General features: G+C 40.8%; 1 protein-coding gene across 1 annotated transcript in view; it reads left to right on the top strand.

Annotated features, from left to right (window-relative positions):
• The window catches only part of SPIDR (scaffold protein involved in DNA repair), a 206,881-nt gene that overhangs the window by 44,368 nt on the left and 138,623 nt on the right, over positions 1 to 23,890 (top strand). The window contains exons 6-7 of the mRNA XM_075416192.1: positions 9,993 to 10,249; positions 23,707 to 23,807. Coding sequence (XP_075272307.1) covers positions 9,993 to 10,249; positions 23,707 to 23,807 — 358 coding nt within the window. The remainder of the gene's footprint in view (positions 1 to 9,992; positions 10,250 to 23,706; positions 23,808 to 23,890) is intronic.

Below are 23,890 nucleotides of genomic sequence, written 5' to 3'. Positions count from 1 at the left end.
GTTTAATTGCTCACGGATTGTGTATGATTACTGCCTTACTGGGACATTTCAAATGTATTTTTCCTGGTGTGTTTATGTGGTATGCTTATTTACTAATAAAAATTTCAAATATCCATGATTGTCTCCATGTGTCCTGTAATGTATGTTACACACATATTATGGCGTCATGTCACTGTATGTAATGTAACACACATACATTACAGCACACGCGTGTTTTTATTCTAATCTAGATCTCAGAGGAGTTTTAATTGGTCTTCACTTCAAAATCTTTTCATGTACTGTGAACAATCAGTGCAACTAAATGTGTAAAGACAGTGTTGCAGCAGTTAGCACCTCTGAATCTCTCTATAGAATGTGTATTTATACCAACATTACAATTTTCAATTACAATGCTTTACCCAATTGATGGTTACTTTATTTTCCTTCTGCTCCTCCAAAGTTTAGGCACATGATCTAAAAGAAAATCTATAAACTTAGTGTGGGGCTCCTTTTTCTTTGTTCTTTCTCCAAACAGAATTAATTTTAGCTGAGTACATTTAATGTATTTTTTTAACTAGTTTTTGTGTTGGGTGTTCTTTGGCATTCACGGAAAAGCAATTAAATGGGTCTTCTGTTTCTTCAGTCTCTGTATAGGTGCTCTCGTCATCATTAAAAATCAGCTTAGGTGGAGGTGGTGCTTTTGTATGCATACACATACTGTCATCGCTAACAAAGTATTTCAGACAGAGTAAAACATTTCCTGCCCTGAAATGTTTGCTGCTTAAGGTAGTTTTAACAGTGCAAAAACATGAAACAGTGTTCTAGAAAAGGTAAGCTGTGGAAGGACTTCTGGAGGGGTGCAAAGGGTTGGAAGAAGTTAGAAATGAAGAGGGTGGAAGAAATGAAGCGACTATTTTAGGCTTTGGAAGCAGTACCACAGGCGCTGTGGAGCAATAAATGGGGCAAAGGGGAGAACAGTCAAGTGAGAAGAATGTGGAGTGAGTGGGAGTAGAAGAAAATGTGTAATGCGTTGCACTGCCTGGCAGCCTGGTGCTCAAGCTGCCAGTGCTGTAGCTGTGAACGCCAGTGCTGCTGGAGCTGGAAGCACAGAATCTGAATTTCGGGACATGTCTGTCTACCTCTGTGGAAATTATGAAAAAAAAAAAAAATAAAAAAAATTTCCACGAAGTGCTGAGCATAATTGCAGAAATGATGCCTGTATTGCATTTGTGTGTTATACAACACTGTGCCAGTTGTGTTTCCTCTCTCATTTTCTCTTTTTTTTTTCTTTTTTGATAAGTGCTTTTTTAAGGGGTTTCACAGGAAACTGCAGGCAGATAACCAAAGATGAGAAGTAGATGTGCGTAATTTGTCCTTCACTGAAAATCTGTGTGCAGTCCCTCATTTAGTTAGTTATTCTGGAATTGCTTCCTTTCATCTGAAAAATAACATGCTTGCAGTTAGCACCTACTTTTTGAAAGAGAATACGTAATATGAAGGATGTTTTAAAGTCTTTGACTATTTCCTGTTCGGTCTAAACAGTGACAGGTATTTTCCCATTGTTTCTTATTTAAAAAGAATTTTTAAAAAAGCTTGCAGGATCATTATTTGTAACTATATAGGCTAATATGAGAGAAGCAATTTTATAAGAAAAGATTATATTTATTTGGACCAAATGATCTGTTTGGAGTAAAAAAAAAAACTTTTGGGACCTATAGAGGGCCTTAGTGCTTAAAGCTTGTCTGTTTTCCCACAGTTATATCTGCTTGTCTAGTAAAAGATATTACCTCTCATTACAAGTATTTGTTCTCTCTGAATGCTTGGAACAAAACAAAAGAGTTGCTTGAAGATGGAAATATATTTCCTCCCTTAACAGTTCCTACTGAATCCTGCAGATGTTTAGTCTGGGTGCTTTAGGATTTTGCTCATAAATAATAATTTGGCTTTTAATCGTGCCTTTCAGTTGAGTCCTCTTGTTACATCCAGGCTTTAACCTGGATGATTACCATAGCTTCACCTAAAACAGAGAAAATAAAACTGAGGTTTCATGGCTTGAATCCACTAACTTTAATAAATTGAGTGAATAACTATAAACAAAGAATGTGAAAGTAGGTTATCAAGCCATGTGATAACATCTGTTCCTTGGAAACATGAAAGTAACTATTTCTGTGTCAAGAACTAAACCTTGTTTAAGTGGTATTATAAGCTGACTACAATTTTCTTGTGTGCCCAAACTTCAGTGCATAATGTTGAGGCTTCTGTGCGAAACGATGTAATTATCTGTGTGCCCTATCAGAGTCAGGTATTTATACTTGAAAGCCTGGGTCTCTCTCATCTGGAGGATCCTTATCAAGATGAGAGCTCAACTGCGTGGGATAATACGCAGTTGCATGAGAGGAGACCTGGTTCTGTCCCTGAATAGTTTGCAAGATCCAACATGTGAAATAGCGTCTCCCCCCTCCCCTCTTTTTTTTTTTTTTTTTCTTTCCTTTTTTAAAGAAGGAATGGAGAGCAAGGGTTACAGTAATTCACTTGAATGTAGCACTGGCTAACAGTATGCATAAAGTGGTCCAAATTGCCTTTAACAGCCAGTCACTTTCCCTGGGAGAAACTGAAGATGTTTCTGTATGATGGGAAAAAAAGATCAGACAAAGTAGAAAAAGCACTTATAGGTTGTCTGTATTAACATTTTTAATCATTGTTGGGTCTATTAGAAGTTGACTCTTACTCTGATCATAGACTGATGGAGACATCAGTGGTAATGCAGAATATTAGGAAGTGATAGATTGACTTCTTAATGCTAAAGCTTCATTCATGCTACAGTGATGCTTTTAGGAGCTGCAATTGCAGCACAAATGCTACAGATGCCAAGATTGCAGCAGGGTTTTCCTTACCCTCCATATGGTACAAATCGGTATCCCTTAACTGCTGTTGAATGAACTTCTGCATCGTGCCTGTTTTGTACCTTAATAGCTCACTGTCCCCTATGTTCTCTCCTGCCATTGTGCCCAGCAGACAGCCGTTTTGTTCCGTCTTACCTTCAGAATCGCGATTTAATTCTACATCTAAAGAGTACACATAGAAATAAACACAGTGCTTCTTGCTTTGCTGACTTATTTTGTGTAAAAATGTACTTGGGCCGAGAAGACAGCCTCACCTGTTTCGGTCGGCTGATCCATGCCTGAGAACAACCTGTTCCGGGAGAGGCAGGCTGGAACAGCTTGTGGATGTATCTCCAGAGGTATAGCCTGCTAAACCTGTTTGCCTTGTAAAAGCTGAGGTTTCTGCTCAGGATTAGAAGTTATGGCTTCGATTTCATCTTCCTTACCACTTGTGTATTCTTTATCTGGCTTTAAAGAAAAAAAACAACCCAGTGGGTAAAATACCATCTTTTCATTAGGTCTATAAAATGAATGTTTTGTTGTGATTTAAACAATTCCTCTGCCAAAGTTTTTCTTCCGAAGGTCAGATATTCATGTTGATTTTTTTAAAACTATTGTTTGTGTGTCTGCAAAATCTTATTCTAATATTTTTTTCCATTCTCATTTTCTAAAATGATTAGTACTGCGTGCAGGATACTGCCTGCTAATGGTGTATGTGTACAGGATTTTGTGTGAGAGAGCTTAAACCAAACAAAAACATGCACCTCTCCCTTTACAAAAAAGAATGCCCAACCAAACATACTGCATGCAATCCTAATCGTCACCTCACTTTCCACTTCAAGGCAGTATGATCTACGCAAGATATGGGAGCTGATAAATGACGATACAAGTTGTTTATTTTGTTGTTATTTCATGTGTGATATAAAACACCATTTTGTGGTCTTGTGTACTGTACTTCAACTTCCTCACTCTTTGAAGTGTAAGAGGGAGTTATCCTGTCCGTGTTGACCTCCACACCTTTTGTTGGTTTCAGAAATGGTGCAGGAAGCCCAGAGTCAGAGGATAACTGGTGGCTGGACTCCACAGCACCCGTCTCGTTTCATTCATTTCTGCAGAGTTACGTTCAAGCCCTTTCAACTCCTTCAGTTACAGAATCACAGAATCACAGAAAGCATCCATGAAAGCATCTCCATGAAAGCATCTCTGAAACTGTCCTATTTGCTTTTTGTTTGACAACAGCTATTGGTATTTTCCCTTTGAATTCAGTCATAGTTGGGGTAACTTTTTGAGACAGTAGCTAATGTAGCTGTAGCTAATGTAGCTGTAATTTTAGACAGAGTTTGCAGAATAAATGGGGTCAAACATGGGTAGGACTTCCCCAGGAGCTCTCCAAAGGAAAGCGCAGCAGTGTAAGCGGTGGTGCTTAAAGTTTAGTAGCTGGCCTCCTTCCTCCAGTGATAATCATGAATCAGTTTCCTTTATGATAAGAAGCACTTGGCTGCTGGATGCAGTGAATCCATTTTAATTAGTCATAGAAGAGAAGTCCTAACCACTTGTTTAAAGGTCTCAAAACACCATTAAGAGGAGATGAGGGTGCAGTCTGTGACCAGATTCTGCTTTGAGTAATTACAGTGTTGCTGCCTACTCTTCTCCATATTCAAGTAGATACAGCATTCTTCTTTGCTTCTTGGCATAAATGATTTTGTGTGCTAATAACTACTGCATTCCAACCTAGGGGTGGTGGCATCTAGGAGACAGCAGAAGTTCATTCCCATGTCTGTGTGAAGGGAGATGTTGCTGAAGTTTCGTGGTAGCCGAGCAGGGAGAAAGAAGCAAACCCTTTGTCAGCTCATTGGTGGTTGCTCTTGGAGAGTCCCAGAGAGATGCTCGAGGTGGCCGTTCTCGTGCCCTTGAAGAGCATAGGGCTCTGTTTCCTGTAATGGTAGCCAGAAAATGCTAATGTGCGTGGAGCAGGACGTGTCACTTCCTAGTGTGCTGAACCAACACCACTGATAAATATTTAGGACAGATCAGATGATCTGAGTGCATGTGCTGAGGAGGAATGCTGTACTTAGCTAAACAACTAGCCATTATCTGAGATCCATTTTAAATATATGCTGTCTTCTCTGTAATAACACTGGGCGGTTGTTCCAGATACAAAATTTCACTTAATCTGCTGTGTCAGTTTGGGCTTGCAAGTCCAAAAATATCTTATTAGTGATTTATGTCTCTCATTGTTATTCTTTTTTGTCATATGGTTATCTCTGCCCACGCACTGCTCCCTAATCTTGTATGTTTTGTGTGCTGTTCCTGTGGTTATTCCGTGAGAAGAAAGCTTGGTGTCACCCACAGAGCAGCACACGCCTAGCTCTGCACTTGAAGTTTCTTGTGTGAAGGTGTATCTGAATTTTATCTCTCTAGAGTGAAAGTAGCTGGTTTACGAAGAACCAAATTATTTCTCGAGATACTAGGAAAACCTTGGCATAGACTTCAGTGTTTCAGTCAAAGCTTCAGAACACACAAAGCTTTGAAGAGAACTCCAAGCTTTGAATTCTTTATATCTTTAATTATCTTTATAGAGCTGAATAATATCCTGTACTATCTGTGCGCATAATGCTTGAATTAATTTTGTGTTGATTAATTAAGGGGAAATTTCTTTTCTTTTACCTTTACCCTACTCACTGTAATCCTGCAAGCCAGCTTCTGGTGGAGTTAGCTTCAAGCATTCATTAGCATAGCCTGGGTCTTTGACATACTGCACTGGTGATTTATGCTTGTGAATATTCATTGTAGCAAATCCAGCGGCTTTTCTACTCGCTCTGTATTTTGGAGAGTACCATGCAAGCTATAAAAACCTCCTTGCAACCTGTAACTAACTCCCTGGGGTAGAAGTTTGCTGCGTTTGAATCCCTTTGCACGCATGACAGCAAAGAGTACCAGTAGGGCAAATGTAGTGTTGCTTACCAGAAGGGAAGACTGTATAAAAGGAGAGGTGGTAGGATAGTGGCCGAAGTCCACTCTGTGTGTTTGTTAATACCAGGCAGCTTCCACCCATCTCAAGAGCTTTCATGAGAGGGTAGTTAGAAGAAATGCAAACTAATTCTGAAAAGAGTAAGGGAAACAGAAAAGAGAAAAATACAGTCTATGAGACAACAGACAGGGGGATAATAGAAAACGCTTCCGGAGTTAGGGGCAAAGATATGTGAAAGAACAAGTAGGAAAGGCTTAATTTTCCTCTGTATGTACAGTGATCAAAGTCTCAAATTCTTAATACTGTTTCCATTTCTGACATAACTTGGCTCTGTGACCTTGAGAAAGCCTGGTTCCCTAACCGTGCCATCCGAGAAACTCTATTAGTTCTTCTGCTATTTGAGTTAAGCTGTAGTCAGATAATAGGAGGGAAGACACTGATTATTTTTAGGGAAGGAAATGGCAGACTAAGTCACATCCATCTGCAAAAAGTCATTTCGGTGTCTATATAGAATTTGATAGCCTTTTTTTTGTCAGCAAGAGGAGATTTGGACACCCTGCAGCATGCTGAAGCATCTTAGTTTCAGCTGATGAACTTGTTCAGAATATCTGTGAGCTTTTATTGAGCATCATATCTGCAAAGTATATTCATACCAACTGGAAAAGATCTGCAATATTTCTGAATGTATGATGACTGAACAATGAAAGTGTTTGACCAGTATGAAGGTAGGGTGTATATGCTGACATTTTTCTGCAGACAAGTTTCACTGAGTGATGCATCTTGGGAGGAGAGCCAAGGGGGATGAGAAACTCTCTCAACTGCTCATCTCCTTGCCTCTAATTAGTAATCACTGTATGAGAAAGCCTTTTTTTAAAAAAAATAGATTATTTTTTTTTTTTATAGGATTGATATGTTAGCTTTCTTTTCGTACAGAAAGTTGTGTGCAGTTCTGCTTTCTGTGATGAAACTGGAAACTTTGAATGGAAATTTGCTTCCATCGTTAGTGAAGTGAAAAGGTAGTTTTTACAGACCTTCCTGGAGCAAATGCTGTGCAGATTGCAAAAGTACTCCCAAAGAACTCACAAGGTATTTAAGGAGAAGCAACAGGCAGCTGAAGCAAATCTCCTGAGCGTGAAGGAGGGAGTAGTACTTGGTCACAGGAGTAACAGCATGGTATCCCTCTGTGCCGCCTGGGTGCAAAATGTACGTGCATATGGGAGGCCAGCTTCAGTTTACTGAAGTGAACAGTTTTGTAATTTTGTCTTTGAATAATCTGAGCCAGGATTTTACCGTTTCTGAGGGTTTTTTTTTTTTTTAAACGTATTTAAATTGAGACAAGTAATCATATATTCCTTTATTTGGGGGTTGGACTAGATGACCTCTAGGGGTCCCTTCCGACCCAAAACTTTCTATGATTCTATGATTTACAATCTTAACTGTTTAGCCGGGGGGGAAATCTGCTGTTTCTCATTCTGGTATCTATTTTTACATTTGTCCATCCTCTATGTTAGTTAGTACTGGTGAGCGCTGTCAAAAATACATCAAAAATTAAATAATCTTGAGAGCTCTCTTCTGATGTACTTTGATTTAAAAATGCCTGTCTTTAAAATATAGGGTCCTGGATGCTCAGCTACAGTAGTCACGGACTTCTTTCTTTTCCTGTAGCCAAATCTTACCAGAAAAAAAAATGGCAGGATTCTGAGCATTTATACTAAAGTCATTTTTCCTTAAAAGAAAGAACCATAAAAAGGGGAGCATTTAGATATTTTCAAATGAAACCAGTCACAGAGCAAATAATTTATTCTAAAAGTGAACAAAAAGAGCCATGTTTGTCATCCTAGGGAGAGAGAGAAATGAATGCCCCTGCATTTTTTTTCCCCCACTCAGTCCTTGGAAATGGAAAAGTGGTTAGCATGATGTAAAAGAGTGTGTTGTGGCAAGGCCATCATTGGAAATGATAGGTTAGTGAACAGTCTTCTACTGGGTATTTGGAGTGACGGGGATATATGGGAGACGGTCAGGGAAAAACCCAGGATGGGGTTGATTAGATTAGGCTCAGAGGTTGGACAAAGGGATTGAGGTGGGGAAACTGAGCCTATGTGTGGTGGGGAGCCGTGTACTTTCAGCCACCATAACCAAAAATTACTATATTTCAAAATAATAAGCAATGTGGAAGAGTCAACTGCTTTTAATTTGACACTTCTCTGTGCTTAGCAATGAGGCTCTTCAGAAGCTTGTAGTGATATTACAGGGGATACTATTTAAAAAAAACAAACCCCAAACTCTTGAAAACCCAGCTTCATGATGTTTAAGATACTGATAATCGATAAACAATTTCCTCACTACTTATCAATGATTGTTTTAAAATGAACTTAAGAAATTAAAGGATTTTTATTTTTTTTTTTTGCCAGCTATCCACCACCATAACGTTGGTAGACATGCCAGCTTGTTTACTGGATACTTGAAGTCATGTTTGTATGTTTTGAAAATATTTTTCTCTTCAGGCTGTATTTCTGATGGTGGCTACAGTTCAATAATGTACAGAATTCGAAGACTGAGGTTTTGTTCTTTGTTTTTCTTCTCCATTTTATAGCTTCCTCTTTTAAGAAAAATTTCTAAACAATTAAAAAAAAAAACAAAAAAAAAAACCAACCCAAAACACTAACAAGCAAACAAACCAAAAACAAAAACCCCAAAGTATGGTTTACTTGGGGAAGTTAAGTCTAAACAAGTATACAATAATAAATATTAGCAGAAGAATGAAATGGTTTATTAGACAGTCTTCACTAAGGAAAGCTTCTAACTCTTACAACAGTCAGTGGGATTAAAACGTGCTTAACTTGAACCTCATCCCAAGGGCTTTCTTCATTTGCATTTGACTTGCACAAAGAACTTTAGGTTTTCATCCTCTTTTTAGGTGCAGTAGATATCATAGCAATTCGAGCAAAATTAAAGCATTCCTAAAGCAAAAGAGTGCATCGGAATGGCGTTTTAAGAATGAAGTGCTTGCTTACTGCTTTTGTACTGTTTGAAACCTTTTATTTATGGCTCTCTTCCAATGTGGAAGGAGTTTGTTTTCAGAGAAGTATTGTTGCCAAGGGATGAATGTTGACTGTGTTGTGTTTAAAAGAGGCTGATATTAATTACATTCTTTCAGCTGTTCTTCTCTGGATAACTTTAAAAGGTCTTTCCAATTTCCAGAATACTTAGGTAAGCTCTGAGAACATGAACACAGTGTTTCGTCATTTACATGAAGAATGTGTTAAAGAACTGGCAAGAGCTGAACTCATTTTTGTGCACAGTTGAGAAATGTTGGTTTCAGATAATTACACTAATTAATAACATACAACAGCATTAGTGAATGCAGTGATTTCCCTCGCTTTCCCCTTGTATCATTCAAGATAAAAAGGTCAGACAACCTGTGTGGAGAGCTGCTTACTGCATTAGACCAAAGGAAAAAGCGAACTTCTTTTGGGACCTATTCTGTGATCGGGGCAGCATGATCTGGAGCAAAGTCAGTCTCTGGGGTTTTCCAGTTTCCCTGCTGATAACGTGAACCTAATGTTTTGCATTGGGTTTTGGTTCTTTGAAGAATCAGGCTGAGTTACCCAACTTACCCCTTCTACAGAAGGGTTTTGTGCAAGCCTCCTTGAGCTGGGCTAGTGCTGGTGGTGATGGGGCTGTTACTGCACTCACCCCACCAGAACTTGCGCAGGGTTTTTGTTCCAACTACCTCCTGAAGACTGAGCCCACCTCGTTTCTTAGTCTTCTACCTATTTCAGAGTTTTAGACCATTTCATTCTGTACTGGGTAAAATGCCACTTTCGAAGTATTTTTGCTTAATACTTGACACGTCAAGAAATACTGGATCAAGAAAGCATAACGTACATAACAACCCTGCAGAGCTGACCTGAGGGTGCCGGCCCAGCTGCCTTGCTCTGCTTGTGCCGGAGCCCTAGAGGAGAGGAAAGCAAGCTGAGCCAAAGCAGGTGAATTTTCCCAGCCAGGCCTCTTCTCATTTACAGTGAGGTTGTCCAAGTTATATTAATCAATAAATTAGCATTCAATTTATGGATTACTAGGGAACATACATAACTGCTCACATAAACCTGTATTGTCTTGTTAGCATTTTGTTTAAATAGCTTTATATTTTTGTATAGACAACTTCGACAGAAATTTCTGAGTATTCATCCGATAATGACAGCGTGAGAGAAGGAGAGACTGGCCTGGGGACCACTGCTTCGGGATCCACGAAGAGACTACGGTCCAGTTCAGGAGCGGACGAAGGGGAGGTGACAGCACGACCGGCCAGCGAGTGGCTGAGGTCTGCGCAGGCCCTGCTCCGCACCCCCGGGAAGCAGGCGGGCAGGGCCCCCCGAGCCCCTGCCGAGTCCGCGAAGAAGAGGAAGCTACTGAGGTAAATGCGCTGTCCGCCTTAAGGAAATTTTTTTTTATTTTTAATTGTAAGTAAAAGAACACTTACAGAAGAGCAGGAATGCATTTCAAGGATAAACATTTTAGGGATGCAAATTCCAAAACCTTATTAATGTCATTTATCTGCAAACAAGCAGACAAGGCAAGAAAGAACTCAATTCAGTTTCAAAATCTGTGGCAAAAGCTCTCAATCTTGAACTCCTGTGTACAAATCAATATGGTTTTTGCACTTGTAGCAATGCTTTACAGTGCCTTACAGGTGCGTGAGTGGACATCCTTCTCTTTTACATTGTAACCATGTCACTGCTTTGTGCTTCTCCAGATAGTCTGCAAAAATGCTGGACCTCTGATTATTTTTTTTTTTCGGTTGTTTCCAGATTTGTCAGGGTAAAACTGTCCCTGTATAAAAGAGGTGGATGAACAGTAGTTTTGAACAGTGCAGGACAGAGTGATACTGAGGCAAAGGCAGGATGTATTTGTTAATCTGAAATTTAATTCTCTGTGACTAAATTAAATGCATTAAAAAGATACCTAACCACTGAAAGAAAACAATCTGAGCCTGAGCAGTGGAAGCCTGATGTTCCCAATTCATTACTTCTCTAATTACAGTGTAGAAACGGTCACTTCCTATACTGAATTAACAAAAGTTGCTTTAATTTAAATGGTACATGGGAAGATGTGCTTCAAGCTATGGAGGCTACAATTACAAATGGTGCCGCTATAGGTATCTACTGTATTTTTAACAATGTGGTTCCTTCTCACCTTTTTTGCAACTGATTCAATGTATGGTAATCAATCAATCAATTGCATAAAAAGTAAATCTTCACCTTGTTGAAATAGCTGTTCCTTATTTTTCTCTAAAATGTTCTTTACTATTTCAAAATGATGACTGAGGGACCAAATTTGAAAGTCCTAATTACTGAGGGATCTCTGCGCTTAAAAGTGCTTTGCTTGTGCAATCGAGCTTTATTTTGTGTTACTTCAGAAATATAAAGACACAACTACACTTGGTCCGACCAAAGCCATAACCCCCCCAAAATGCCTGGTAGTGGCCAAAAGCAAGTATGTGTGAAAGCAGTAAGATCAGGACAAGTGTATAGTGGTATTTTGCCCAAATGCACTTCCCGTTTTCAGCAGTTTTACTGCTCGGGGGTTGTTTGTTACCCTCAGTGGGTTTGTCTTTTCGTGAGTTTGTCCAGTAGTTTTCTGAAGCTGTAAAAAATTTGGGCTGCTGCATAAAATCCCAGGGTTAGGAGTTCTGTAGTCTAAACATGACTTGAATCTGCACCTATCAGCTTCATCTGATGAGATTAATGTCAACAATCTTAGTGCAAAATTACGTTATATAAGAGAATGAACAGCTTTAAAAACAAACGAACAAACAAAATCAAACCAAGTACAATGATACGAAATGTGATCTGTCCAGAGTGGCCAGAGGAGCAGAGCTTGCAGGGTTTTACACTCTTCCATGCTGTGGCTTCACCTTGGGTTCCTTTGGCAACAGGGAAGACGCAGGAAATTCCTCAGTTACAACTTTTGTTTATGTAGTTATTTTGCTTGTCCAGCTAATTGTCATCTTTTCACTCTTCCTGTTCAGGGCATTAATCCCACGTGTCTCTCTTTCCCATCCTTCCTTTTACTGTTGATGGAGAACATTTTCATTGGTGCCCTAACAGTGGATATAAGAGGCTGCATTCTCAATAGGAAGGCTCAGGTTTGCAATGCTGTGGATTGAAGGCCAGTTTGGGGAAAAGTTTGCCAGTTTCTTGATTGATGAAGTGACAATGCCTTCTTTCTGGTTATATAGCCAGAAGTTACATAGCAGTTGTTTTCTTGTCCTTTCTCCTTCCTTCCCACCTCTGCTGCAGACAGAGGGCATGGCAGAAAAAGGAGCAAGCAGGGGAAATCCTCCTGCAAGCTGGGTCTGGCCCACAGGTTCCTGCTCGGGCCATTCGGAACCACGAGGTGGGTGGAGGAGAGCCAAGAGCCTTTCCTTAACAGGTCTCTTTTTCCAGGCTGGTGCCTACAGAAGTGTGGATTGAGTGGAGATGGTGCAGGTGGCAGAGTTGACATCTTCCTATGTGAATTCCTGTGCGAGAGGTTCTACTCAAAATCCAGATCATATTAGGATGCTTACTTCATGGAAGAATCCTGATGTAGGTAGAATAGGCCTCCTATGGTTTTGTTTCCACCTTTAAGAATATTTTCGTCTCTCTTGGCTGTTTGAGATGACTAAAGCTATTTGCAGAAGCAGAGAGAATATTTTTTTAAAAATTACCTTATATTTTCTGACAATATCGTATACCATGTGTAACAGTCTCTTCCAAATTCTTCAGACACACTGCAGTCTGCATTTATGCTTGTCTTACCTGATTACAGCTATGCTCCTAGTACCTCAATAGCTACATTTTGCTGAGCAACTTCAAAGAAAAACCCCTAACATCCTCACCTCTACTCACCAAACTCCAACCAAAACCAAACAAAAACAAACAAAAAACCCCAAACAAACACCCAAAGAAAAGAGCTGTAACAGTCTCTGGAAAAATTAAAAATTGAAATACATTACTTTCTACTGTCCACTCCTCCTGGAATCCTCCTGGTGCTAAAATAGAAATGGGTAGTTGCCTGGGTGGGAGGAAAGAGTAGTCTTTGTTTGATCCTATTACATATGTAATTGGCATACTTTACAAAAATCAAGACGTAACCTAAACAGCAGAAATCTTCAGAAGTAATCTGATTATGGATTATTAAAATAAATTCTACTAATCCTAGCATTAGCAATTTGAATGTAAATTCAATACCTTTGAGTGGAAATAAAATGAGAAGCCCATCTGTATCTCCAAAAGAATCATGCAGCATATACGGTGTTGCTTATGATGAGCAAAATGTCCTGGTGACGGAGGATGCAGAGAAGGCAGAGTTACTGAATGCCTTCTTTGCTTCAGTCTTCAGTGCGAAGGCAGGCCCTCAGGAATCCCAGGCCCTGGAGGTAAGAGAGGAAGCCTGTAGAAAGGATGACCTTCCCTTGAGGAGGACTGTGTGAGAGATCACTTAAGCAATCTGGATGCCCACAAATCCATGGGCCCTGATCGAATGCGCCCCTGAGTGCTGAGGGAGCTGGCGGATGTCATTGCTGAGCCACTCTCCATCATCTTTGAGAGGTCCTGGAGGACAGGAGAGGTGCCCGAGGACTGGAGAAAGGCCAATGTCACTCCAATCTTCAAAAAGGGCAAGAAGGAGGACCCAGGGAACTGCAGGCTGGTCAGCCTCACCTCCATCCCGGGAAAGGTGATGGAGCAACTCATTCTAGAGGTCATCATCAAGTGGAGGAAAAGAAGGTTATCAGGAGTAGTCAGCATGGATTCACCAAGGGGAAATCATGCTTGATCAATCTGATAGCTTTCTATGATGGCATGACTGCCTGGGTAGATGAGGGGAGAGCCGTGGATGTTGTCTACCTCGACTTCAGCAAGATTTTCGACACAGTCTCCCATAACATCCTCCTAGGGAAGCTCAGGAAATGTGGGCTGGATGAGTGGACAGTGAAGTGGATTGAAAACTGGCTGAATGGCAGAACTCAGAGGGTTGTCGTCAGTGGCGCTGAGTCTAGTTGGAGGCTGGTAACTAGTGGTGTGCCCCAGGGTTCAGTACTGGGCCCAGTCTTGTTTAACTTCTTCATCAATGACCTGGATGAAGAGTTAGAGCATACCCTCAGCAAGTTTGCTGATGACACAAAGCTGGGAGGAGTGGTGGATACACCAGAAGGCTGTGCTGCCATTCAGTGAGACCTGGACAGGCTGGAGAGTTGTGCAGAGAGGAACCTGATGAAGTTCAACAAGGGCAAGTGCAGGGTCCTGCACCTGGGGAGGAACAACCCATGCATCAGTACAGGCTTAGGGCTGACCTGCTGGAGGGCAGCTCTGCAGAGAGGGACCTGGGAGTGCTGGTGGATGACAGGTTGACCATGAGCCAGCAGTGTGCCCTGGCTGCCAAGAAAGCTAATGGGATGCTGGGATGCGTTAGGAGGAGTGTGGCCAGCAGGTCGAGGGAGGTTCTCCTTCCCCTCTACACTGCCCTGGTGAGGCCTCATCTGGAGTACTGTGTCCAGTTCTGGGCTCCCCACTTCAAGAAATATGAGGAGCTGCTGGAGAGTGTACAGCGGAGGGCTATGAGGATGATGAGGGGACTGGAGCATCTCTCCTACGAGGAGAGGCTGAGGGAGCTGGGCTTGTTCAGCCTGAAGAAGAGAAGGCTGAGAGGGGACCTAATATGTACTTACAAATATCTGAAGGATGGGTGTCAAGAGGATGGGGCCAGACTGTTTTCAGTGGTGCCCAGTGACAGGACAAGGGGCGATGGGCACAAACTGAAGCACAGGAAGTTCTGTCTGAACACGAGGAAGAACTTCTTCCCTCTGAGGGTGACGGAGCCCTGGAACAGGCTGCCCAGGGAGGCTGTGGAGTCTCCTCTGGAGATATTCAAGACCCTCCTGGACAAGGTCCTGTGCAGCCTGCTGTAGGTGACCCTGCTTCGGCAGGAGGGTTGGACTAGATGACCCACAGAGGTCCCTTCCAACGCCTACCATTCTGTGATTCTGTGCAAGGCTGAGGGAGCTGGGCTTGTTTAGCCTGAACAAGAGAAGGCTGAGAGGGGACCTTATAAATGCCTACAAATATCTTAAGGGTGGGTGTCAGGAGGATGGGGCCAAGCTCTTTTCTGTGGTACCCAGCAACAGGACAAGGGGCAACGGGCACAAACTGAAGCACAGGAAGTTCCGTCTGAACATGAGGAAGAACTTCTTCCCTCTGAGGGTGACGGAGCCCTGGAACAGGCTGCCCGGGGGGGCTGTGGATTCTCCTTCTCTGGAGATATTCAAGACCCGCCTGGACGAGGTCCTGTGCAACCTGCTCTAGGTGACCCTGCTTCGGCAGGGCGGTTGGACTAGATGACCCACAGAGGTCCCTTCCAATGCTTAACATTCTGTGATTCTGTGAAATTTGAAGGAGCACATTGCAATCATCCTCTGTTAGGAGTTAAGTGGGGTTTTGGAAAGTGATTAACATCTGCAGACAAGAAAGGGTGGCAGAAGACATTCCTCCCCCACCATGCCTACTGTCTGGTCTATTCTGTGTCCTTTCGACAAATTCTCCTATCTCTTCATATATACCCTGTAATGTGATTTTTTGCCTTCAAAATTGTTCTAAGTAAAGATTGTTGTTCTCTATACCATGGTCCACAGGAGAGATCAGGTAGTCTGTATGGTGGTGGTTGTCCTTCAGGGGGTGTTGTTGATCCCAGGCAGGTTCTGGAGCTCTGTGAAGGGCAGTGCTATAGGAGGTGCAAGTCTGTCATGCTAGCAGAAAAGTATCATCTCTTTCATTCTCAACCATCGATACCACCACCCCTGGACATCCTCACATTGAACACTGTTTTTATATGCTATCTTGTATAGCCAGCTTCCTTTATTTAAACAAATTGGGGATGGAGGGAGTGTGAGTAGTATAGTTTTGCCAGGTACGCTGAAAGATAAATGTCATTGTACTGCACCCATGAGCTACTAAGAGAGTTGATAAAGAAGAGATAGTAGTACTTGAGATTGAGGTGAATTGCCTTGGTGATCAGGTCAAGAGGTGTTGAGTTTAGATGTTCCTGCCCTTTTATTCCACCACAAATTCTCAGTTTCTCAGCTTGACTGGACACTGCATGGTAAAATAATGCAAGTGATTTGCAGACCTGAGGGGAGAGAATATAAACTGCAAATAACAATTTTCAGGAAGCTCTTCTGTTTAGATTTTGAATTCATGTTAACGCTGCAGGGTAAAATGTCTAAACTGTACTAGTTCCAAGTTTCTGAAAGTTCCCTTGTGAAAGAAAGGAGAAAGGAAGATTATTGAAAGTCTCAAAGTTTGTTACATGGCTTAAACCAATAACTGTGGTGATTTGGTATTTATAACGAAGAAACTCAAAATGCATGCACTCAGCTTTTCTTGTCTGCAAGTAAACCTTTCTTAAAGCTCTTATGAATTGTTTGCCTTTACTAGTAAGATTTTGTTTCCATCAGAAAAAAAAAAAAGGTCTGGGTTTCAGTGCAGGAAATGGATATCTTGAGTTATATAATGTTAACCCTACTTCTAAATCTGTCACGTTGCAAGAGCTTTTAGTTGTGAAGAGTAGCTGCTTTAGCTTTTTGTTTTTGTTTTGTTCTTTTAATATTTGAGTGGCTGTTTTTAATTTAATAGTAAAATAAAATCTTGGGAAATTCTGTTTAATTATCTTATTTCTACTTGTATGCAGACCACTTACAGATCTGATCTGCTAAAATTAACGTTTGTTATCAAAAGAGGAGAAAATTACAGAATGTCCTGGTACTACGTGCAGTAAAATGAAACCCAGTTCTGTCACGTGAAGCCAACTGAGGTCCTGAAAATAAAGGAAATTGGCAAGGGAGCAAGCAGCTGGCACAAATGAAGGAGGCTTTTACTCTAAAATTGGGTCTGTTCTTTCTTACATGTGTCCACAAGTAGCATGAGGGTGTAACAGCAACAGGCCAGCCCTTTTGACTGGCATGTTCTTACGCTGATTTTAACTATTGGATTAAGTTGTCCTTGCTAGTGAATTTCTTGTTGGATTAGGAGAGTATAACTGAAGAATATCATGTCTGCACTACACATGTACCACTTGTAATCACTGGCAATGGACATGGGCAAATCATTTTACACTTAATGAACGTTAAAAGGTCTTTCCTTTTTTAGAAAAATCATCTTTGGATGATTTCACTGGGCCAGATGTTTGGTGTTAACAAGAAAAAAGCCCACATGTAATACTAATCCCTCCAGTTTCCTTAAAATCTCAGATTTCTGCAATTCTACAATGTATTTTACTGATTGGAATGGGTACAGTTATTCCCCATCAGAGAGAAGTGATTTTGGTGCCTTTGGTTTTTTTAACCATGGAGCTTGCTTTTCTATGCAAGATCTCTGCTCAGGCAAGCCAAAACCATCAGAACGGATGGGAAGGCTCTTCCCTTATCTCGTGGGGCACAGCTGTTCCCACAGGAAAACTGGTTCCTGTAGAGTCTTCCTTTTAACTTTGTTTCTCTGTTCTATGAGAAATTATGCATGTGAGTCTGGTACTTGATTTTCTTTTTTTCTTTTTTAAATACCGGCCAAAAAAGGGTAACATTTCTATGAAGACGCTCCTTATTACATCATCTTACTTCTGTTGTGAGAGGCAGAAAAATCTGAAATAAATTTTTTCTATTAAGAAGTCTCACGAGCCAGAGAGCTGTGGTAAACTTTTCAACTGTGGTTTTTTTTTTTCAGTGACTGGTAAGAAGGTGTGATCAATGTGTTGAAAACTATGAAAGGAGCGGGTCACAAAAGCTTACCTGTTTCAAAAGATGTTCCTAAATGATTTCAAATATTTTCTGTGAGATAACTTGGCTAAGTACAGGCATGGGAAAATCAACCGCCTATAAAATTTTACTTAAAATCTTTCACTGGAAGCCATAAGGGATGTAGACAGTGCGCATCCACCCTGTTCTCGGCAGTTACGACTGTAATCCCTCTTATATCTCTTCTTCTGCACTGTCTGGAAACCAAATCTCACTACCCAGTGAGATTTCCAAGACCTGGAAACCAAATCTCACTACACAAGAATGAGGACACTTTGCTCTCTAGGAGAAAGCATTGTTTTTAATTTGCAGGAGTAACTGTAGTATAGCGTCCAGTTTGACTTTCAAAGTGGTATTGAGGGTGTGTCTAGTATACGCTGGTTGGAATTTATAGCTGAAGACGCTGTAAATTCTCTAGACGGTCACTTCTGTCTAATGCAGTTCCTGAAAGATACCTGGCTCTCACTGTGCTATGGGGACTCACGGAAATGGTATCTTTGTTCCGCATGTTTTATGGAGGTGACCTCCTTTGTGGAACAATTGAGAAATGAGTGGTGAGAGACTACCTGGACTCGAAAAGACTTTCAGCTTTTAAGAGATGCTCCAAATCCTTGAATCCATAAGACTCCAGAAGAGGCTTTCAGTACATCAGCTGTGTTGATTTCGATAGTGTAAAAACCAAACAAATAAACAAAAAACAAAAACCTTGATGGGTACAATAGATCAGAGCATTGAAGTGTGAGCAACTGGTGTGCAAGAAAATCCAGCATCCAGTACAGTTTACTAAATACTGCATTGTCTGTCTACTCAGTTTGCATTTCTTTTCAAATAAATGTGGAAGGTCTTTTCCCTATATTTTTGTGTTGGCAGATGCAACTGGCCCTTGACAGCTTGATCATTTGTGTTACAGTACAGATCTTTCATTTTCCTTTCATTTCAGGTGTGTACCTCAGATGCTGTTGATATGACATGGAAATTGTGGGTTGGGAGAAACACTGATTCCTTTCTGGGGGAAAGACCCCAAAACTTGTAGCAGAGTATAATTACTTCACAAGTTTTATAGGGACTTAAAATTATTGCTGTCTGCTTTGGTATTTGCTTGTTGTATTGCATAGGAAAAGCGACTGTGTTATGCTTTGATTACAGAAAAGAAGCCCACATTTAACAACCAGAATAATGCCAGTAATCATCTTAGTGGTGGTTCATCCAAGGTGAAAGTTTATAAATCTAGTTACTGAGTCAGAGCTTGAGTGAGGCTGATCTGTAAAGCTAAAATTACTCTTTCTGATCCCTTGTTACTTCATGACGTCAACAGCTTCTCTCCTGCACTCGAGAGGAGGTGGGCCTCTATAGAGAAGACCTGCACTTGTGTGGCCAACATTTTCTTCAATCATGTCTTTCAAGCGTACCCACGCTAATTTGTACACTATAAAAGAGCACTTGGTACTGACTGTCAGCATTCCATGTTGCTGATTATTTTGCGAGTTGTAAACTAGGTGATAATAGCTGGTGGGTTGCAGTGCTGACAAATTAAATGCCAGCATGCTTAGGGGTCCCTTTCTTTCCTCTTTAGCAAACACCCCATGGAGTGCAATTGGACAATGGAGTGTTGAGCAGAAGTCAGTTAGTTCAGCAGTTAACTTGGAAACATGAGAAGAGTTCTGTCCTTGCTTCAAAAAGAGAGAAGGAGGGCAGCTGCTCAGTCCTGAGATAGGAATGTGTGTTAATGTAACCTACAGTGTTTTGAAATACATGGGGTCCTGAGCATAGTGTACAGAAGAAGACAACTCAATATTGAGATGCTTAAGTGTTCACTGTTGTTAAATTCAAATGGAGTCTGGAAAGGAGTGAACTTAGATGAATTAGCCTCATTGGAGCTGGAAGCTAGGGGCCAGCAGCCTGAGAGTCAGAGACCAGGCTCAGTGCTACCTTTTGGTGATAATTGTCACATGGGGGCACAAAACTCTTCCGTCTTGCTGTTTGGTTTGTGGAAAGGGGCAATCACCAGAAACAGAGCTTTTATACTAGGTGCTGGGCTTTCTTATGTTCATCAGAGCTGTCTTTCATGTGGATGTTGTTGGACGTGGACAGTAATGGCAATGCATTGTTCTAAATATGGTATTTCAACAAGCTGAGATTTAGTAAAGAAATAGGGTATGGATTTCTACTTGTTAAATCTGTCTGCCTTCAGGGATTTAAAGGAAGAAAATAGTTGTACTGAAAGTTTTGTGATTAAAAATAGAAATATTGTGGACAGTGGAGATTGTATCTGAGCAATTTGGCTTCACTGAACAGCCGTTGCATTAACAATTTGCCAAATGCAGTGAATTTGTTCATATTAAAACATTTTCGGGTCAAGTTTGGAGTGCTGGTCAGTAAAGTATGCATCTCAGGTTACGGTTTTTGTTATTTAAATACAGTTTGTCAGTTCCCTTGATTACAGAAATCGTACATTAGTAATCAAAATATATTTGCCAATTGTATATACACACACACATCAGATGTTGGGTTAGTCACAGTGGACAATTAAATGGATCATAAGGTTTAGGTCTGTGCAAGAGAGGGAACTGAATATCTTTTTCTAAATGTCTTGAAGTGGCTAGGTGCATAAATAAATACAGACTGCAGATTAACCAAGATCTAGTACTGTAGAATCCAGTCTCCACCCCTGATGCCAACAAAACCTCTCACATCTGGCAGAATTAAGATGAACAGTTTCTGCAGCCTGAAAGGCCAGGAAAGCTGGGGGATCTTTCAGAGGGATGATGTGTGGACAGTGAAAAGTGAATATTATTCATCTCTATCTTGTAACTTTTTGCTCATTTTGGTAATACTTCCATATGATAAGATCTATGCCAAAAAAATGCCTGTTAGTCCCAGTAAACCCAGTTAACTACCAAAGACTGAATATAAAAGCTTATTAGGTATTTAACAATCCACAGATATGCAGTTGGGAATAAAGCAATAGTAATTTTAACCATTTAGCTTTTTTCAAAACATGGAATTGGTTCTTAAACTGAAGCTGGCACCGGCTTAATACCATGCTCTGCTCTTTGTGTAAGCTCTGTGTAACTCCGTCTTATCTCTCACCTGCATAGCCACGAGTGACTTAGACTGTGTAGTTCAGAGTATCTCACAGCACATGCCCACGTGTTTTCAACAGTGTGGCATTCATACTGTATGAGAAGGAATTAGTAGTTTTCAGATGCCGTTGTCATCAAATCTGTTAGAATATGTAACAGAAAGCACCTTTTTCTTTGTTTGTTTTATATGTTTGAGCTAAAAAGGGAGTTTATCCTCCCAGATTTGGGGTGGTGTTTATATTTGCATTTCTTTGTTTCTGCCTTTTAGAAGAAACAAACCATAAACTACCAACTCTCTCTCTTGACATAGAAATTCCTTTTGTGCATGGCATGTCCTGAATTGTATTTTCCAGTTTCACAATGTATGAAACGGACATTATAAAAAAGAGATTTCCAGTGACCACCTGAGAACGTCTCATAAATACATTCTTGGTTAAATTATATATTCTGCAACTAAGCAGATGCAAAATGCTTTACGATGTTTTCTGTTTAAACTATTTTTAACTGCATTTGGAATGTGAATGGAAGGATGATGATTAATAAATAACAATGAATTTTATTAGCACAAAGGGCTGCTAAGGAAAGGCACAGTTCTGCTTTTCACGGACCTTTGTGATAACTGTTGGCCTAATACAGACATAGTTAGCAAATTAGTAATGAAGTTGTGTCAGTGAGACCCTCCCTGGAAGGCATAAAACAGGAATGGTGTATTAACTGTTGTATGCCATAGCCACGAAACCAGGAATTTGCTTGCCAGCATGCTGCAGGGTGTTTCTGCTGTAGGTGAAACAGTAGAGGGCTTACAGAGTAGGAGCTGATTGACTGGACACAACCATAAACCTGCTCAGGGAAAGGGGGGAAGTTAGACCGTGAGCCAGTAATAGCTGTTCTCTTGTGCAGGACCTTGAGGCTTTCTAACATTATTCGAACAAAGAAAATATGTTTCTTTGACTGTTGTCTGTGGAGGGAATGAAGTAGGGTTTTAGAACACTCCCACTGAACAGTTTTCTTTCACCGAAACAAGTTTTTGAGCTACTAGCTGTATTGTCTACCGCTATAGTCCAACCACGGAGTGCAGCTGCAGACTCATGCACGCAAGACTTCAATGCATTTTGAGTTTGCTTGCTTAACTGCTGCCTTTCTAAGCCTAGCTGAGCCGGCATCTACCTGCTCCAGCATGGCTCGGGTAGACCACGCAGCCGGGCTGAATTACAGCTGCACCTGAGAACGATTCCCTGGCAAGAAGAGCAGCTGGGCGGGCAGTTTGCTGGAGTTTCTAGAACTGTGTTGCTTACAAGTGCTGCAGTGCCATAATGCTGGAGTCCTCAAGTTTTGGGACAAATGTGGCTGAGGAGAGTGTTACCAGCAGAATAAGTTATCCTGTATGAAGTTCTGAGCTTGACTGTGCTGCTCTTGGTACCAAAACTTCCACTGCACTTCTCTGTGTCTTAAAGTCCACATTGAAAGCAGGATTAAACAAGGTCGTTAAGCTTACCTGGAAGTTCACTGGAGCCCAAGATTTCTTACATATTTTTGTTGGGTTTCCTCCTCAATATAGCAGGTTTTATAGCTTGTTAAGTGTGGGTTCTTCATTTTCAGGGTCTGGGGATTTTTTCCTCCTCTGAAAGACAGTAATTTAGAGTCTGAATTTCTCTCTTCCCTGCCTGAACCATGCCAGCCGTAGAAGAGATTGCAGTAATGTAAACTACAAAACTTTTATGGATTGTTCTGGTTCAAATGCGGCCCTTGTATTTCAGACTATTCATTCTGTGATCTTTACTACTCGGATGTTTAGCCGTACCATCTAATAATTCTTGTGATAGTTATGATTTTGCAAAGTATATAGTTGTTTATTAGAAATTCAGCTGAGACTGCTAGCTACTTTTCTGTTGACTTGTTTGCAGGTGACATTGCTTAGTAATTGCTAACCAAAGAGAGATTTTTACAGCCTACCTGATCTCCCAGTTTCACATTTACAATGTGAGCTTTACCAAACTATTTGTGGTTTTTTTTCCTAAAACAAAGGAAATCTATTCATGTGCACCAGTAAAGTGGTTGTATGTTATCTCTGTCGATTCCTAAAAAGGTTTAACCTGAGGATGCGTTTCACCTTAGTAGAAATCTTTACTGATACATAGACAGTACTTGTTGTGGAAGAACTTACACTATAAGGAAAGAATGAAGTAGGTTTTTATGCGAATAACTTATTTGAAACCAAAGAAAAATGCTCAAATACTCCTAAAGTAGTCCAAAGCTCTTTGTAGTAGCCCAAAGACAGCTTCCAATGCGTTTGTCCTTTTGTTCTTGAAGTAAGGAGTTCTGTCTTCTGGCTTTGAATCCAGCGGTTGGAATTGCTTTAGTGTTACCTTAAATGTATTTGTCCTAGATGCCACTCCTCTGCTCCTCACCTTGGGAATGCTAAACTAATTCCATCTTGGAGAGCGTTCAGACCACTGAAACTGCGCACTTGACCCAGCTTGTGAAATGAATCATAGGGTCAAGTATGGGTAAAAGAATATTTTTGTGATCACTCCTTGCCAACAGACAAACAAATCTGTGAGGAAAAAAACCCCCTAACCTGTTAAAACTGGTGGTTACAGTGGTTTGTTTTGAATTCACAGTTGTCTGTAGTATCTGTCAGGATACGTGCATCAGTGCAAAGAAAAGCTGGGAACCTTTTGTAACAATCCTTGTGATGGCGACAGGACTGAAAATGTGAAGGTTTTAGACACCCAGTTAGTGGAAATGTTTTATTGTGTGTATTGACCCTAAGTGTATGTTTTATTGGAAGTATATACATTATAAAATCAAAATTAGGAGAACTAATCTGCAGAATGTAATTTTACTGTATATTTCTGTCTCTGAGGGTCCTGGCATACATATTCCATCTGTCCTATGGCTTGTCACTGGGTGAAACTGAATACTGATTATTGGCAAAATTGAGCGTTCTTTTATTCTCTGCAGGGGCGGGCTAGCTGAGAGGTTATGTCGGCTGCAGAACAGAGAGAGATCTGCCATTAGCTTTTGGAGGCATCGATGTATTTCAGATGCTAAAATCCCCTCAGGTAAGAAGTGTTGTACTGCTGTGTGAAAGTATATACTTACATGTGTATATATATGGCCCACACAGGGATACGACTGAAGTTTA

This window comes from Opisthocomus hoazin, chromosome 3 (genome assembly GCF_030867145.1).
Source record: "Opisthocomus hoazin isolate bOpiHoa1 chromosome 3, bOpiHoa1.hap1, whole genome shotgun sequence".
NCBI lineage: Eukaryota > Metazoa > Chordata > Aves > Opisthocomiformes > Opisthocomidae > Opisthocomus > Opisthocomus hoazin.
This window is presented reverse-complemented; position numbering and strand designations above follow the sequence as displayed.